We start from the raw sequence: 18,299 nt of genomic DNA, 5'->3' as shown, positions 1-18,299 counted from the left end.
GCTACCTGGAACAAAAAGTTCTAGGTAACACGGGCTATGGTGAGCCCGTAGTACCTTAGTGTGTTACAGCAATGCATCCCTGCAGGCTGAGGAACACAAGGTGAAAGTGGGTGCCCGCTGCGACGAGCTGCGTGCGCAGGTCGGGGACATGGAGGCGCGGGCCCACTCACTTCGGGAGGAGATCGACCAGCTGCAGAAGGAGGCCCAGGAGGCCAGGCAAGCTGAGGCGGATAAACACGAGGAAACCAAGACTGTACACCAAGCCAGGATAGAGATACTTAAGGTATGCTGAATACCTGTGATTGATCCTCTGTGTATACTTGCCTATTTGTACTTGCGTGTGTGAGCTTCATCTCTTGGATCCTGCCTTTCTAGCCACAGTTTATCAAATATAATGACACCTCCACCAATTTCCTATTTCTGTTAGGCTAAAGGAGTATTTTTCTCACGTGGCAAATATTGTTCATCACTGTCTTGCGGCTCCAATCATGCTCTTCTATTTATATTCATTATAATTGTTCTCTCTTGTCCACTTTGTTGTTGCTATTTTGGTAATGGTAATGGAAATTAAAATTGGTAATGATGGTAATGGTAATGAAATTGTTACACATTATATGGTTTTGTTTACTTTGAATCATAATTTGCATATAGTCTCGAGTCTTCTAAATTAGTTCCTCCAGTAATTTACAGTGAATGTATGTTAGTGACAGCCCTCCATTCCCTCTTCGTATCTAGGTGTCACATTAGCTGTTCTCTATACAGTTGGCAATTCACTCCTTTGATGTCCATCCACTTGGACTGGTCAATATTTACGGTGAGACACTTATCTGCTTTTAATTGTTACATCGTCATTCCTCTCTGTGTGTCGCTGCTGAGGCGTTCCTATGTTTTGGTGTGTCATGTACGATGTCCATACTCGCAGCTGGCCACGATATAATTCCAGTTGTCACGGACAAGAAGCCTGTTCTTAGACTTACCGAGAGAGAAGATTAAGCCATCTAAAAGGTGGCACGGGCATGAATAGCCCGTAAGTGGTGGCCCTTTTGAGCCATTACCAGTATCAAGAGCTGATACTGGAGATCTGTGGAGGTGGAACTGCACCCTACGTGACGGGAGATGTCTCCCGTGACTTACCGAGGTCCTCCTTTGACAATTATACTGACCTTCCCGACTATGCAACCCATAACAACTGTCTAACGATCCCAGGTGCTTATTTTACTGCTAGGTGAACAGAGGCATGTGATGAAAGGAACCGTGCCCAACCTTTTCTGTCCTGCCCGGGTATTTACCCGAGTAAATTCCAATACCCTGAGTAATTTCCCTGTGAGTAAAATACCCCTGAGTAATTTGGGTATTGAACCCAAGTGCCTGGGTTTTGAGTCGAGGACGTAGACCACTGTGCTGCATGACCCATATATGTGCTGGTTCCTTTTCACCATCAGCTCCCTTTCTAACTCTCTTGATGCACGTCCAAATAGTCTCTCCTTCTGTGAAGGGATTCCTAGCTTCAAGAGTCCTGCAGGTAACACTGCTGAAGTCTCTCCAGTAAGCTTTATCTTCTCGACTGTCCAGCAAATCTTCGACCTTCATATCAACAATTCAACACTTCTTCTTAGTGCTGCTTTCCTCTCGATGTAGCTATAGTGCAGTTTGGATAATTGTCAAATTGCCACTTAACTTTGTTTTCTCACTCTATGGTACTCATTCCTGGTCCTCTTGGTGCCTTTCTATTTTAGGCTATCTTTTTGTTATTGTAGTTTTAACGAGCCTTCATGATTGAGAGTTTTGCTTCCTTATTCCCTTATTTAAACTCCGGGTTTATTATAGTAACCAGCGTCCCCCACATCAGCTCTTCTCTTTATTTAGGTATAAATTATTCAGCTGCATCCTAGCATTTTTGACCGAAGAATTCCGTAATTTATTTATGGTTTTCCCCGCACTCAGATCTGAATCCCTTGTTAATCCAGACAGAAATTCTCCTAAATCATCATAATATTGACTTCAGTATGCCAGCCTTATAGCTTTTGATCCCTTCCCGAACGGCGCCTTTTTCTTCAAGCGGCTCAAATGTGAGATCATACTGTGCACGCCCGATCCTGTAGTAGGTGTCAGAGGTGAATTTCTTATGTCCGATTCATTCATATTGAATACCAGATGTAGTCTAAGGTATGGTGCCCATACCACTTGGACGGTCGGGGATTGAAGGAGTCGACTTGCATGAAATGAGACCGTCGCTCTACCGTCCAGCCCAAGTGGCTGGGTACTGAAATTTCGTTAACACAGTGTGTGTTCGTGTGTTTTTCAGAAGAAGCTCGAGGCGATCATCAAGCAGGCCACGCAACCCAAGAAGTAAACTACAATTTGTGTGTGTCGGGTCTAAGACCTGAGAATAGTATGCAACCTTCTACGTTTTTAAACTCTCGCTACTCTTTAAACAAACCCAACTTACCCCAATGTAAACTAACCTAACCCAACCCAACCCAACTTTACCTAACCCAACCCAGCCTAACCTACCTTATCGTAGCCTAATAGAACCTAACTCAACCTATCTTAATCTAACCTAACCCAACCTATCCTAACCTAACATAGTCAAACATAACCTAACCTAACCTAACAGAACCATATCAAGAAAGGACCATAACGAGAAACCTTGAACTAGGCACCTCTCTTGAATGTATCCTCAACCCAACCTTATTTAATATTTTAATAAATGAGCTATTAAACTGTGGCCGAGCAAATCCAACGTACACATCATTGGCTGATGATATATAATGTTGATGTTGGTATCATAATACACATCACTGGGTATGCTAACAAGCAAGACACTTAACTCTGTATTAGACTCGTGTCAGGACCTAGGTTTAATCGTCTCAACAGAGAAAACAAAGGTACTAAATCGGCGCCCACCCAGGCAGGGAGGAGCTGTTCACAAGATGCAACTGTATGATGGCTCCCAGCTTGACTATGTAAACAGATTCAGATACCTTGTCTTTGAGGTCCCACTGGATGGTCCTATTGTAATCAGACTCTGTCGTCAGTATACAAAGAAGCTCAGAGCTCTGAAGGCTGTTGCAGGTTATCATTCAGGCTATGGTGCCAATGTCAGAATGGTCAAAAAGGTGTATCTTTCATGCATCAGATCTTTAGTGTGTTATGCTGCACCTATGCTTGCTTTGATGCCTGAAAGTTTGGAGGGCTTGATAAATTGCAGAACGAAGCCTTGAGGATAATCCTTGGGTGCCCTCGTATCACGAAGATACTCAATATGAGAAAGGGACTTAATATTCCGAGTGTTATTGATCGTGTTACGGAAATTAACTGTCAAATTGGTATAAAATGCTTAAGTTAGCTCATCTTAACCCTTGCTCAGAGGCCCTCCATAATTTCTTAACATTGTTCTAAACGAATTACTATGACTGGAACTAAATGGATCTAAGACTAAGATCAGATTTATAATTTGAACCGAGAGAGAACAGCGGCACTTTCCTGCACCGTGGGAGATTACCCCCATTTCAATTTTAATTCTTCCCTTTCTACCAAAGAAGCAAATAAAACATCAGCCCAAGCTCGTCAGAGGAAAAGCTCAACGCCTTAAACCATATTGATACTGTTCACAGAGCATTCTCTCTCTCTCAAACCATATACACTGATGGTTCCCTACAGCGCCCCACAGGTGCAGCTGGAAGTACAGTTGTCCTGACAATGGGCGATGGTTTATCTCAGAATGTTCGGTAATACGTTTATTGCTTGTGATGTGTGTGTATTAACACGATGTACTGAACGGGTGAGAATAGCTTGAGCTACCTCATCCCTTTGTGTGTATTTTACCTCAATAAACTTATTTCAATTTCAATGGCTTATATTTTGAGTGGAGAGTCCATATAAACAATTGCCTCTACTCTTCAGACTGAACTATTTTCCCTTACTTCTTCCACTGAAATGTGTACGTGTATGTAATGTGTACTGATACATTAATTGTAAGTGACTCTTCATCGTCATAATCTGCACTCAACTCTTTAAAATACAATTGTAACATGCTCGTGTATGAAGCTAGACACAAATACAACAAAATTATTAATGGTGGTAAAAGAGTCCATTTCATGTGGATTTCATCACAAGTTGGCCTCCAAATGCAGGATAAAGGTGACTTAGTCAAAGAATCATGGGGTCATGAAATTGACATACTGTCCAGTTTTCTGTTCGTGGGTCCTCTGGTAGGTTAGGCTAGGGCACCTTAGCACGACAGTTTCTTGATGTTGGGAATGCTGGCGAGAACAGGCTGCAGCATGATTGTGAATTCGCGCTAGGCTGCATTGCTTTTTTCATTCTTATTTCTAGGGGAGGTTTATGCCAGTATTATTTCTTTGGATTGTGAGATATGATGTATTGTGCCTGCTAAGTTTTGTTAAACTACCATTCAAGCTGTCATTGCCATCATTCTGAGCTACCTGTGTGCTTTAATATACCTACAATTTTTCTCTCATCTTTTATTTTTTTTCATGCTATGTAACTGTTATAATTTTTATAAATTTTGCAAGTATTTGTAACCTATCCACCGCTGCCCACTGGATGGGGGGCGGTGTGCAGGACAAACATATCAATTTTGACACTAGCTCTCCACATATGTCAGTTGCTTAATTTAGAACCTGTACTTGAGGTCGATCTCGAAACCATTGTTGATGTGACGACTTATATTGAATTTTGTAACTAGCTCATCAAAATTGTAACTTGCTTAGCTAAATGAATTGTGGGGTTCAGTCCCTGAGCCCATTATGTGCCTCTGTAACCCTTTCCACTACCGCCCACAAGATGGGTATGGGGTGCATACTAAATGAACTAAACTAAAAACTAATTACCTACTTATAAGTTTCTTAGATTAAGGACCTGCCCGAAACGCTGCGCGTACTAGTGGCTTTACAAGAATGTAATTACTATGCTATGTATCCTCACAATCCCAATGTACCTTCTTGTATATATATAAATAAATAAATATCCGTTATTCTGTAATCCTTTTTCTTGTATTGATACATATCTGGGCTAATATTATAGTTGAAAACAATGAGATGTATGTGCGTCATATTTAAGAAATGAAGGTGATTCCGTGGCGTGGCTAGAAACTATAGGCTTCTCAACGCCAAAGATGGAAGACTCTAGACAACAGGGCAAAGGAATGGTGTCCAACCACTTGGGGGTGGACGGTAGAGCGACGGTCTCGCTTCATGCAGGTCGGCGTTCAATCCCCGAGCATCCACAAGTGGTTGGGCACCATTCCTTTCCCCCGTCCCATCCCAAATCCTTATCCTGACCCCTTCTAAGGGCTATATAGTCGTATGGCTTGGCGCTTTCTCCTGCTGGTACCTTCAAGATAACTACGTCAGTGTGGCCACGATTATTAATGAATTATTCATTTATTTTTGATAAAAAAAGTATATACATTATTTATTATAATAAACTTATGTTAAATTTGGATATAGCTTTAATTACTCCTGCTTTAAGTAACCCTGAAATATAATTGTAACAAAATTATATTATAAGTAGGAGGTGGGGTGGGTGTATATTCAAATATTGCACCAAGTAATGGCGAGAGGAAAAAAAAACTAGACAGTATACATTTCATTTAAAATTAATAATGGATGAATGGTAATAAATTGGTGTATATTTGTATGTATACCAGACAAAGTCCGTTTAATGGCAGAATTTAGCCATTTTGTGTAAACTTTTATATCTCATATTATTAATTATAACAGTAATCGAAAAAAGTCATAGTTTGTATATACAAGAGATGAAACAGAGAGCCATGAGCTAGTGCGATGTGCTGAGTCCATAAGGAGGCCGAGCTTCCAGAGATACCTTCCTGTGATTGGTTGTTGCGGGGAATACCAACACTGTAGGCGATGAGTCACAATAACGTGGCTGAAGTATGTTGACTAGACCACACACTAGAAATTGAAGGGACGACGACGTTTCGGTCCGTCCTGGACCATTCTCAAGTCGATTGTCGACTTGAGAATGGTCCAGGACGGACCGAAACGTCGTCGTCCCTTCAATTTCTAGTGTGTGGTCTGGTCAAAAATACCAACACTCTTTTATGAATACAATTTATACTAAGAAATAGGTCCTTGTGCACAACAACAAGGTTGTTGTGAAAAAGAACAACAATTTCTGTTTTACACCTAACAGAAATCTCCATCTAACTGAATAATTTACTCGAATAAGAGGGTAGAGCAGCGTATCATTATTTGTGAGGCAACCCCCACTGATGACGTCACAAGTTAGGTAGCCAGCCCATGTTTCTGTAACACCCGTTACATCCTGAAGTATTTAATTATCACTATATTAATACTTTTAAATACTTAACATTAATAGATTAAAGTTGAAGCAGAATGTCATAAGCAAGGCTGGTGTGCTGAATAAAGATGATTTATTAGGTGGATGGAGCCTTTAGCTGATCCCTTCCTGTGATTGGCTGTTGTGTGCATGTCAACAAAGATATGCCATTTATTATGCACCCCATACCATCTGTGGGCGGAGCTTGGAACCTCCTACCCGAGCACAACAACCCGCCTTATGGGTTGCTGTTTGGCTATTTATAGTGCGTTGGAAAAAAACTAGATGGCGTTAGTGGTATTTTGTGGGGTAATTTGTTATAGGTGTAATTTGATGTCAACAGATGGCGTAAGCTGTACCTTATGGCCACTGTTGACCAGCCAGTTGATAGTGTTCTCTTGTGCCGACAGATGGCATTAGCTGTGTTATTATACTTCCGAATTCCCTTTAAACACTGATCTACAAATCCCTTGGCTTATGATAAGGTTTTATACCATTTATGATAAGTATTAGATAACTGGAGTTCCGCAATTACTTTTATTTATCAACTGTTGAGGATATCATCATATAACGTCTGGTTAGGACGTACTGCTCTCGATTGATGAAGATTAAGCCACCCAAGAGGTGGCACGGGCATGAATAGCCCGTAAATACTGCTCTCATAATATTATTCAGGGGGGTGGGGGAACTATCAAGTGAAAGCGCCAAGCCATTACGACTATATAGTACTGGGAAGGGATCAGGATACGGATTTGGGATGGAACGGGGGAAAGGAATGGTGCCCCAACCTCTTGGGCGGTTGGGGATTGAACGCGGACCTGTAGGAAACGAGACCGTCGCTCTACCGTCCAGCCCAAGTGGTTAAGCGTAATATTATTAAAACAATAATTTATGCATATAATAACAGCATTTCACACTAAAAATACTTGGATATATTGAAATTTGGTAGTGAATTCCAATCTAGGAATCTCCTATGACTAAACTGTACTTTTTAATAATTTTTATGTACTTGCTACTTATTATTAAATTATTAAGTACTTACTATAATAATTAAATGAATTATTTTATTTAATATTTAAATTAAATGATAAAATAATAGGTAATTATAAATCATTGTGTAGGGGACAGGTAGCCAGTGTATATATACATGTTAGGCTTATACCAAGGTCCCACAAAGGTGCCAAATTAAAGACTGGGAGCTGCCGGTGCGGGCCCAAGGGCTGCTGGCGGCCCTGGCCCAAGGGCTGCTGGCGGCCCCAGTGCGGTCTGCTGCATGATGCGAGGAGGACGTGTTGCTCCGCATCTTCGTGTTTGCACGTGGCTGCTGCAGCTAGATGTTGTGAATTTGTTCTCGACTGTTGCAGTGATACAGTGCCTTTGTGTATCGAGGAAATGGCTGAGGCGGTCTGCCTAGGTGATGGAAGATCCTGTACTGGGCCTGGAGAGTGTGACAGTGGGGATGGCAGACAGGATGATACTAGGCCGTATCAAGCAGTAGTAAACAGATATAAACGGAGAAATATTCAAAGACAGCGAGACGAAGACAGTGAGGAGGAAATAACAAAGAGACCAAAAAATGAAGACATGCTCAGCAGGACGCGGGAGATGCAGACTAATGGAAGGAAGAGGCTGTTGTTCCCTACAGCATGTCAACTGAATTTCCATCAAAAGCTGGAGTGGACGGTTCGTTTGGCTAAGGAGTTTTTTGAATATGAACCACTATTCAAGGAGGGTCTTCACCGGCCCTATATAACAGTTGGGACAGAGGAGGCCGTGGAACACCTAACGAAGGATGGGTTTGAGAATATTGTGATGGTTACTCCGGAAAAAGGTATGATGTACACCAAGGTCATAGTGTTTAAGTATCCAACTTATTTGGATCCTGATTATCTATTGCTCAACAATGATAGTGTTGTTTGGGCAAAGAGGAACAGTGTTCGTGGTGAAAAACAAAGCCAGGTTGTTGCCTTGGTAAAGGGTGAGGCTCCAGAAAGAATTTTTGTGCAAGGACTAGGCTACAGGAAAGTTGTAAAATACATTGAGGAGCCCATATTATGCATGAAGTGTTCTCGTTGGGGACATATGGCTTGGAAATGCCAGTTTGACTCCAGGTGTCGGTACTGTGGTAAGAAACACGACTCTCGAGAGTGTAGAGTCAAGATTAAAAACGGTGAAAAAATCGTCCCATCTTGTTGCAATTGTCGAGGAAGCCACAATGCTGGTTCCTATCTATGTCGCATGAAGCCTCATCTGAGAGACTCGAGGACGGGTGCTACAAGCAGGATAGATGTATCCTCGAAGGAAGGAAAGATTGTGCAGCAGGAACATGGAGGAAACAGTTGGAAGCCAATGACAGCGCCTATGAACAATGTGTGGGAGAAAGGAACAGAGACAATTAAGGCGAGCCTAGGGAAAGTAGGAAATGCAGCTGAAAAAATTAAACCTTGTGGAAACAAGGTTCAGGTCAATATAGTGAACTCTGAGGTTGGTACTCAAATATTGGAATATCTAAAAAAACTAGAAAAGAGGATTGAGGCATTAGAAAAATTAACTATGGGGGGTAGACGGGGTGAAGATGGTGGTGAAACAGGACGTGAAGTGGAAAGTGAAACAGGACGTGAAATGGAAAGTGAAACAGGACGTGAAATGGAAAGTGAAACAGGACGTGAAATGGAAAGCCAAACAGGACGTGAAATGGAAAGCCAAACAGGACGTGAAATGGAAAGCCAAACAGGACGTGAAATGAAAAGCCAAACAGGACGTGAAATGGAAAGTGAAACAGGACGTGAAATGGAAAGTGAAACAGGACGTGAAATGGAAAGTCAAACAGGACGTGAAATGGAAAGTGAAATAGGACGTGAAGTGGAAAGTGAAACAGGACGTGAAATGTGCGTTGAAGAAAGTAAGGAAGAACATGACGTATTGATGATAGAGGATAGTCAGGAAAATGAACTTTCTAGTAGTGTTAGCGTTCAACCTTCTGTAGTGACAAATGTCGAAACAAAGGTTAAAGTAAAACGGTATAGAGAAATAAGAAAGAAATTAGATATGAATAAGATCACCTTTGATGCTAGTAGCTGTTGTGCAAATGAGGAGAAAGCAGAAATGTTACAGTGTTGGGAGAGTCTGTCTGAGAAAATCTCGTATCTCATGGAATGTGACAGACAGGGCAAAGGTAGTTTTATTAAATCATGGATGAAAGTAGAGTGAGAATATTATCTTGGAGCGTTAATGGGTTAAAATCTAGTGCGGTGGATGTACACTATTATACTCCTAGATAGTACTATATTAACCTGATATGTTACATGGGATTCTTGTATTTGTACTCACTGAATTTGTGCGCCCCTTGAGGGACTTGAAGTATGGGAAGGGGTAGAAATAGCCTAAGCTAATCTTTGATTTTTTTTTTTTTTTTTTTTTTTTTTTTAACTTGTCTCAATAAACCTACTTGAACTTGGAAGACCATTATGTATTAAAGTGTCAAATTATGGATAACCATAGAAATAAGGAAATAAGTAGTGTACCACTTCAAATTGTTTGGATGTGTGATAATGATATGATAGACAGAATACTTAGGAACTACAAGAATTTTGCCCCAATGATTGTAACACTTACTATATTAATATGCAATGTTAAATGTTGTATTGTGATTTGTGTATCTGTACTCACTGAATTTGTGCGCCCCTTGAGGGACTTGAAGTAGAGGGGGGTAGAAATAGCCTAAGCTACTCTATCCCTTTGAGATGTATTTTTTTCTTGTCTCAATAAACATACTTGAACTTGAACTTGCTGGCGGCCCTGGCCAGGCTGAACTTCCGCGCCCTGGAGTCCGTATAAACAATTGGGCCTCTACCCTGCAGACCGAACTATTTGCCTTGATCCTTGCACTGAAATGTGTACAAGTCTCCAAACTTGATACATTAATTGTAAGTGACTCCTTATCCTTAAATGCTCTCAACTCTTTAAGACATAACTGTAACATGCTCGTGTCCGCAGCTAGACACAAATACAATAAAATTATTAAGGATGGTAACAGAGTCCATTTCATGTTGTCTCCATCTCATGTTGGCCTCCGAATGCATGATAGAGCTGATAAGTTAGCCAAAGAATCTGCCTTTAAAGGAGCCGTTGAGTGTAACCTTGGATTGTCAATAAGCAATCTGAGAGCAGCAGTACACCGAGAACTTCAACAAGATCTTGTAGATCTGAAGCAAAGTGAAATTGACACCAGTAATTCCATCAATCATCATACTATCATGCAAGAGGAGCCACACATCTATGGATCATCCAATAAAATCAGAAGACTTCTAGATGTTACTACTGCTCAGCTTAGACTCGGTTGCAAGTATCTCTGGGAATTCTCATTATCTGCTGATGTAGACCTGACCAAATGTAAACTGTGTCAACAAAATTATTCGCACACCCTCCGTCACTATGTGATGGAGTGCGAAAAGATACGGGAATTTAGAGACAATTCTATAACCAATGTTCCAGCGATGTGTAAATATTTCATTCCAAATGATCTGCTACCAGAAATTTTAGCCAAATATCCCGTTTGCTAACTGTAGGTAGTAACTAAGAGTGATTGTAACCTATTCACCGCTGCCCACTGGATGGGGGGCGGTGTGCAGGACAAACATATCAATTATGACACTAGCTCTCCACATATGTCAGTTGCTTAATTTAGAACCTGTACTTGAGGTCGATCTCGAACCCATTGTTGATTTGACGACTTATATTGAATTTTGTAACTAGCTCATCAAGATTGTAACTTGCTTAGCTAAATGAATTGTGGGGTTCAGTCCCTGAGCCCATTATGTACCTCTGTAACCCTTTCCACTACTGCCCACAAGATGGGTATGGGGTGCATAATAAATGAACTAAACTAACTAACGTTATAATCACCATTGTTTAATAATCTTCACAGGGAGAAACAACTGTAAATCTAGGAATAGTTTATTACAACATACACGGTAAAGAAAACAGCTCGGAAACTAAGAAAATAAAGCTGCCGAAAAAACATTAAAGTCCACTTCAAGTTCAAGTATGTTTATTGAGACAATAAAAAAATACATCCCAAAGGGATAGAGTAGCTTAGGCTATTTCTACCCCCCTCCCCTTATACTTCAAGTCCCTCAAGGGGCGCACAAATTCAGTGAGTACATATACACAAATCACAATACAAGAATCCCATTTAACATAGCAGATTAAAATAGAAAGAACAGCATATAAGTGTTACAAGTGAGTTACAAGTTACAAGTGAGAAGGCGGCGGTATACATTAATAATTTTGTACCTAGCGTCAAAGATTGTTATTTGCTTAGCTAAACGAACTAGAGGGTTCAATTCCTGAACCGATTATGTACTGCCTCTGTTCAAGTTCAAGTATGTTTATTGAGATAAGCAATAAATACATCTCAAAGGGATAGAGTAGCTTAGGCTATTTCTACCCCCTCTACTTCAAGTCCCTCAAGGGGCGCACAAATTCAGTGAGTACAAATAGACATATAACAGTACAAGAATCCCATTTAACATTGCATACAGCAAGTACAGCATATAAATGTTACATTCTTGGGGCAAAATTCTTGTAGCTCCTAAGTATACTGTCTATTATACCATTATCACACATCCAAACAATTTGATGTGGTACACTATTTATTTCCTTATTTCTATATTTTTCAATAAGGTGACACTCTAATACATAATGTTCTAAGGTGTGGGCGTACGGCATACTACATAATTTACACTCCTTATCTTTTTCACTGACATCAACACCGTATTGCCAGGTATATTTATATCCTAAGCGTAATCTCATGTAAATTGAATCCTTCCAAGTAGACTTTCCTTTACCATAAGTGAAGGACGAATTTGTATTTATTATTGTATAATTCTTAAGTGTGTTACTACTGTCCACCATTGCCATTCTCTTTATCATTTCTTCACCCTCCTGAATCACCTTGAGTCTTGTTTTTATTTGTTTCAAGGTTAACTGACATACAACATCAACAAGAGTTTTTTCAGTGGCTCTCTTTTTTCAGTGCCTCTGTAATCCTTTACACCACCGCCCACGGGATGGGTATGGGGTGCATAATAAAGAAATTGAATTGGTGGAGGCCAAAACCGGAATTGCACACTGATTTTAATGCAGATATGTCGTGATTATCATAATATAAAGATGTTAAGGCACGAAAACCTTTTTATTCGTTAAATTGTATAAGGTAATTAAAAGACCCTAACTCACAGCCCCTCTGTTCAAGTCCCTCAACATGCTAAACATATACTCATTCTCGTGTGCTATCTACATGTACAAAACCTGCTTGACAAGGTACGGGCTCCATGCGGGGGCTGCATACTCCAGGATTGGTCTTACATACGTGGTATACAAGGTTCTGATGGAGTCCTTACACAAGTTTCTGAAGGCTGTTCTAATGTTAGCCATCCTCGCATAGGCCTAATGAGATTTTACCCAACAACTGGCCATTGTGGCTTTACAAGATTGTAATTACTATATTATGTATCCTCACAATCCCAATGTACCTTCTTGTATATATATCAATAAATAAAAAATAAAATTGTAGTATTTTGTGCGCTCGATCATGTTTGAGGGCTGATGTGTAATGTTAACGCTCGCGGACGTCGTTCGTATGAAGCCTAAATTATGACCATCCTATCACGCAACTTCATATAATAACTAAATGCCTATGAAGTAGAAGATTTTAACTGTTAATATCATTATATCGTGGTTCTAATATTCACCAATCATATATTATTATTTGAAACATAGAAAGTTTGTGTGGGAAATAGTAAAGATGTATGCCCCCGCCCCCTTGCAGACACAAAACGAAACTGTACCTTTTTTTTTTTTTTTTTTTTTTTTTTTTTTTTTTTTTTTTTTTTTTTTTTTTTTTTTTTTTTTTTTTTTTTTTTTTTAGCAGGGATAATCCTGCGCGGGCCCTAAGCCTCTGGCTGGCCCACTAAGTGATGCTCGTTTCTGTTTTACCTGGGCGGAGGATGAGTATGTATGACCCGTATGGTCGCTTCAGTAAGATTTTGCCATATGTGTTTAACAACTTCCTTTGCTCTGTCGAATCGAAGGTGAAATCTTAACGGGTTTGTAACTGTGCACTGTGTTAGATAATGTTCCAGTGGTCTGTCGGGCATTTCTCCACAGTGTTGACATTTCCTCTCACCTTCCGGAACCCGTAAGCCTATTTCCCATGCACATGGGTATCCAAGCCTGATGCGATGTAAGTGCACTTCTGTTGTTCTACCGCCCCCTTTCATCAAACTAAGTGGTTCGTAGTTGGTGGAATTCTTGTACCAACCCCCAGATCCTGATGTTGCAACTGCTGTGTTGTGGTCACTGTACAGCCTTCGCATTGCTCTGTTTCGAATCACTTTCTTCATCTGGGAGAGACTCTGTGGTATGTAAATGTCTACATTCCTCCTCTTAGTAGCAAGTTTTGCAGCTTCGTCTGCAATGTCATTACCTAATAGTCCCACATGACTTGGCACCCAGTTGATAAGCACCCGTCGGCCTTGTCGGTGGAGTGTGTGCATGAATGATAAGACATTGGTGATCAGATGGATGTTATCACATATGTGTTCCTGTTGCAAGGTTTCAATGGCGGTTCTCGAATCTGTATGGACGATAACATGTTGGCGGTGTTGAGCAAGAGCATGTTCCAAAGCCTTTTGAATGGCTAGCATCTCAGTCTGTAAAGTCGAACACCCATTTGAGAGCCTCCAACTATATACAGAGTTTCCTGCTTGAACTGCAGCTCCGGTTTCCTGTCTCTGCTGGTCTACTGACCCATCCGTGAAGTAAGTGAAGCTGTCGGATGCCATGTTTGCTTCTATATGCATCTGTGCAATGTGACGTAGCAGATGAGGATGTGTCTGGTTCTTCTTCCCGTCAAGAGCCATAATCTGAAAGTCTGCTGGCAGAGATTCCCAAGGGGCTTGTATAACAAAGTCTGCATGTATGTCGTCGACACCCCTCTCAGTGACTGTGTTTGCCATATCGAACGTATCGATGGCGTTTATCGCACAATGGGTCCACCTGTTGCTATTGGAGGCTCTTCTGTCCAGAGTTAGTGCTCCAGTGATCAAATCTTTAAGTGAACTGATTCTAGGTCTAGTCAGATTCAGATTCAGATTCAGATGTTTATTCAGGTAAGGTATATACATACAAGTGATGTTACATTAATGGATTGATATATAGATAGAGCTAGTACATACAATGCCTAAAGCCACTATTACGCAATGCGTTTCGGTCAATATCTCAATATTGTCAATATCTTGGTCAGCATGCACGCAGCAATCCCCTTTACCCTTATTTCAATCGACGTTAGCTTTGTCTCTAGTCTTAGGTTCAGGATTTTAGTCCATCTGGGAGCACCTGTTATGACTCGCAATGCATCATTTTGAAGAACCTCAACGTTTGCCCACTGACCAGGAGAAAGAGTGAGTAAGGCAGGTGCTGCATAATCAACCAGGGAACGAACGGCGTGTATGTAAAACATTCTCAACACTCTGTGTCCCGCTCCTAGACGGGGCCCTGTGATTGCTCTCATTATATTTATTCGTGACTTTGCTTTCTCCTTTAGATATTGAATTTGCTTATTGAATGTCATCTTAAAATCAATCCACACTCCGAGATATCGATATTGTGGAACCCACTGAAGGTTAATGTCCTGAATGCGTAGGTGCCTGTCTGGAGCCTTGCCACCTAGTCTTATCGCCTTAGACTTCTGTGCAGATATTTTTAGCCCTAAAACACTGCATTCAGATGTCACTTGATCTAAAGCACCTTGAGCTTTATTTAGAAGTGAAGGACCCGTAACGACTAATGCTAGATCATCAGCATAGCTTAGCAATGTAACCCCTTCTGTAAAGGACATGGTAACAAGGTTTTCCATAAGGATGTTAAAAAGACTAGGACTGAGGACTCCTCCTTGTGGAGTCCCATTCTCGTGCAAGTGGTAGTCCGACACTTGTCCTTGCAACTTTACTCTGGCATACCTGTGACTTAGGTAATCTTGAATCCATGCTAGCATTTTCCCCCTCACACCTTTTTTAACTAAGGTGTGTAGTATTGCTGGCGGGCTTGCAAGTTCAAATGCTTTTTCCAGATCAAGGAAGACCACTATAGCTGGACCCGAGTTAACTGTTCCTAGTAATGTTGCTATGCAGTTGGCAGTACCTACACCTCTAGTGAAGCCAAATATGTGTTTATGAAGGTCTCCAGTCTTCCACAGTAGCCTATTTAAGACCATCCGTTCTGCAGTTTTACTAACGCATGATGTTAAGGAAATGGGTCTGTAATTGCCAGGTTCATTCGGCTTAGGAATCGGTATGATGTCTGCTTTCTTCCAAGAGGGCGGTAGTTTGCCTTGCTGCCAAGACGCATTGATGACGTCCAACATCCCTCGGTCTCCAGCAGGACCTGCATGTGCGATCATTGAGTATGTAATGTTATCAGCACCTGGTGCAGTGTCCTTACCACCCTTTTTGGCTCTGCTTAGTTCCTGTTCGGTGAAGGGACAGTCACATGCGTCATTTATAGCTAAGCCCTCATGAATGACTGTCATCCTCTCTTGTTTTAAGTGTTCTTGCTGCCTTCGGACCATTGCAGGAAGCTGATATGAAGCTGTCCTTTCTGCAAATTGGAGAGCAAGTCTCTCAGCCTCCTGCAATGGTTGAATACATGCCTGTGGCCGGGCTGGTCGACCTGATATAGTTTTAATCTGACCCCATATCTTGCCAAGACTACTATGTTCATTTAGAGTTTGACACCACTCAAACCATCTTGCCTCCTTTACTTCTCGAGAAACTCGCCTTGCTTCAGATATCACCGCTCGTAGCAGAGTTCTTCCTTCTGGTGTGGGGTTTCTCTTTAGATGTTTTCTGAAGATATTGACTCTGTGGTTCTGTTCTTTAACGTCATTACTATAGAACCAATAGTTCTTTCGTTTCGTGTTACCTGTGATAATGATTGGAATAGCTTTGTTCGCAGCAGCTGCAACGGCTTCCTGCAGATTGGTCTCGTGTATGTTCAAATCCTCAGGTGGCGTGTACGTTGCATACCATTTTTCAAGTTCTTCCTGGTATACATTCCAATTGGCCTTTCCTAAATTCCACCGAGGCTGCGCAGGAGGTGTAGGAGGTCGTGCCAGGTTGAGTGTCGTGACAGTAGCATAGTGGTCACTAGTGATCACCGGGTCTACTTCCCACTTCGCCTGTTGCTGGAGTGCTGTGGAGATGAATGTAAGATCAAGGGAACCTCCTAGAATGTGAGTGGGTTCCCCAGTGTTGAGAAGTGTAATTTCAGGTACTTCTCGCAGAGCTGCAGCTAAATGGCGCCCATCTGCATTGGCTGGCCCAGTTGCACCTAACTCTGGATGATGAGCATTAAAATCTCCAGCAATAATTAAATTTTCCTGCGTGGCCAAGGCAAGCACTGCCTCTGCTTCTAGTTTACGTCTAGGGGGCTTGTAGACGTTGTATATGAGGAGCTCAAAATTAGCCATATTCACTGTAACTGCTAATACCTCTACTCCATCCCCACATGAAACCGAGTCTATTTTCTTGCTGGGTATGGTGTTTCTGACTAGGGTCATTAATCCTCTTAGTCTCCCCTGCTCATACGGGAGAACATAGTGCTGATATCCAGCTAATCTGAAGGATTTCGTGACTGGGAAAAGAGTTTCTTCCAAAACGATTATATCTGCTTTCGTGCTGATTGCAGCCTCCTGAAGTGTGTGTTTTTTATTTCCAAGACCTTGTATGTTCCACTGCAGAATTCGTAATGGCCAGACGACGGGTTCGGTTGGTGTTGCTTGTTCTACTAGAACTCCTCCTCGGAATCGACCTCTATATTCTCCGCCTCGCAAGTCGTGTCGCTGCAAATCGGACTGCATTGATAGTTCGTGGTCATCCCCGACGTTGTTGGAATCTGTGCATAACTGTGGTCCATCGCTATGTTGTTGGAAGTGCTGCAGGTCGGACTGCATTGATTGTCCGTGGTCAACCCCGGCATTGTTGGAATCTGTGCAGAACTGTGGTCCATCACTTTGTTGTTGGTATTGCTGCAAGTCGGACTGCATTGATTGCTCGCGGCCGTTTCTTGTGTTGGCGGAACCTGCGCATCTCTGCTGTTCAATACGTCTTTGTTGGCGTTGCTGCAGATCAGACTGCATTGGCAGTTGTTGTCTGTCACCTGTGTTGGAAGATTCTGTTGATCGTGGGTGGTCACTGCGTCTTGCAGTTGCGTTGGTGAATGTTGATGTTCCGGTGTCTTGAGTAGCCGACTGTTGTTGGTAGTCAGTATGTCCAAGTTGCGTTGTTTGTCCTCTTGTGCTCCATCCTGTCGGAGACTGTCTATTTCTCGTGTAACTGTGGTCTGCTGCGCGATCTTGTCCATTATCACACAAGTGATGTCTTGAGTCTGTTGTTGTGAGGCGTTCTGCGTCATCTGTAGGCAATTGATAATGGTCTCTGCCATGATCTTCACGATGGTGTGCAGCTGGACCTCGGTAAAACTGTATAGCTGGTGAGTAGATTCCGAAAGTAAGTGTTTTCTGCTCATTTGCACTTGCTGGACTTCTGCAACACTTTCGTGTAATGTCTGATTCGGAATTGACAGATTCGGGAAATTTTGCTCTGTGAGAGCGGGTGGCTGTTGTGGCTGTGCACGAGTGTTCCAGACGTTGGTGTTGGTGGATGTACCGCTGGTCAGTGTGTTGACCCTGGCCTGAGCTGTCTGCACTTTTTGTTTCCGTGCAGAGCAGGTTGTGCTCCAGGCATGATGTTTGCCTCCACAATTTGGACATTTGGCTGTTGTGGTCTGGTTTGCCTTGTGCTTGGCAATACAGTCTTTGGTGGGATGTCTCAGGCTGCACACTCCGCACCTCTCCTGTCCTGTGCAGCGTGACTGATGGTGGCCGTATTTCTGACACCTGAAGCAGCGTA

The 18,299-nt window shown here is 41.9% G+C and overlaps 1 protein-coding gene across 1 annotated transcript in view; it reads left to right on the top strand.

Annotated features, from left to right (window-relative positions):
- LOC123769088 (33 kDa inner dynein arm light chain, axonemal-like) overlaps positions 1-5,467 on the top strand; it is a 112,447-nt gene extending 106,980 nt beyond the window's left edge. Inside the window, exons 6-7 of the mRNA XM_045760042.2 lie at positions 86-283; positions 2,306-5,467. Of these exons, the coding sequence (XP_045615998.2) occupies positions 86-283; positions 2,306-2,353 (246 nt within the window). The 3' untranslated portion in view covers positions 2,354-5,467. The remainder of the gene's footprint in view (positions 1-85; positions 284-2,305) is intronic.
- The last annotated feature ends 12,832 nt before the right edge of the window (positions 5,468-18,299 follow it).

This window comes from Procambarus clarkii, chromosome 64 (genome assembly GCF_040958095.1).
Source record: "Procambarus clarkii isolate CNS0578487 chromosome 64, FALCON_Pclarkii_2.0, whole genome shotgun sequence".
Classification (NCBI taxonomy): domain Eukaryota; kingdom Metazoa; phylum Arthropoda; class Malacostraca; order Decapoda; family Cambaridae; genus Procambarus; species Procambarus clarkii.
Note: the sequence above shows the minus strand (reverse complement) of the source record. Positions and strands in the feature narration are given on the sequence as shown.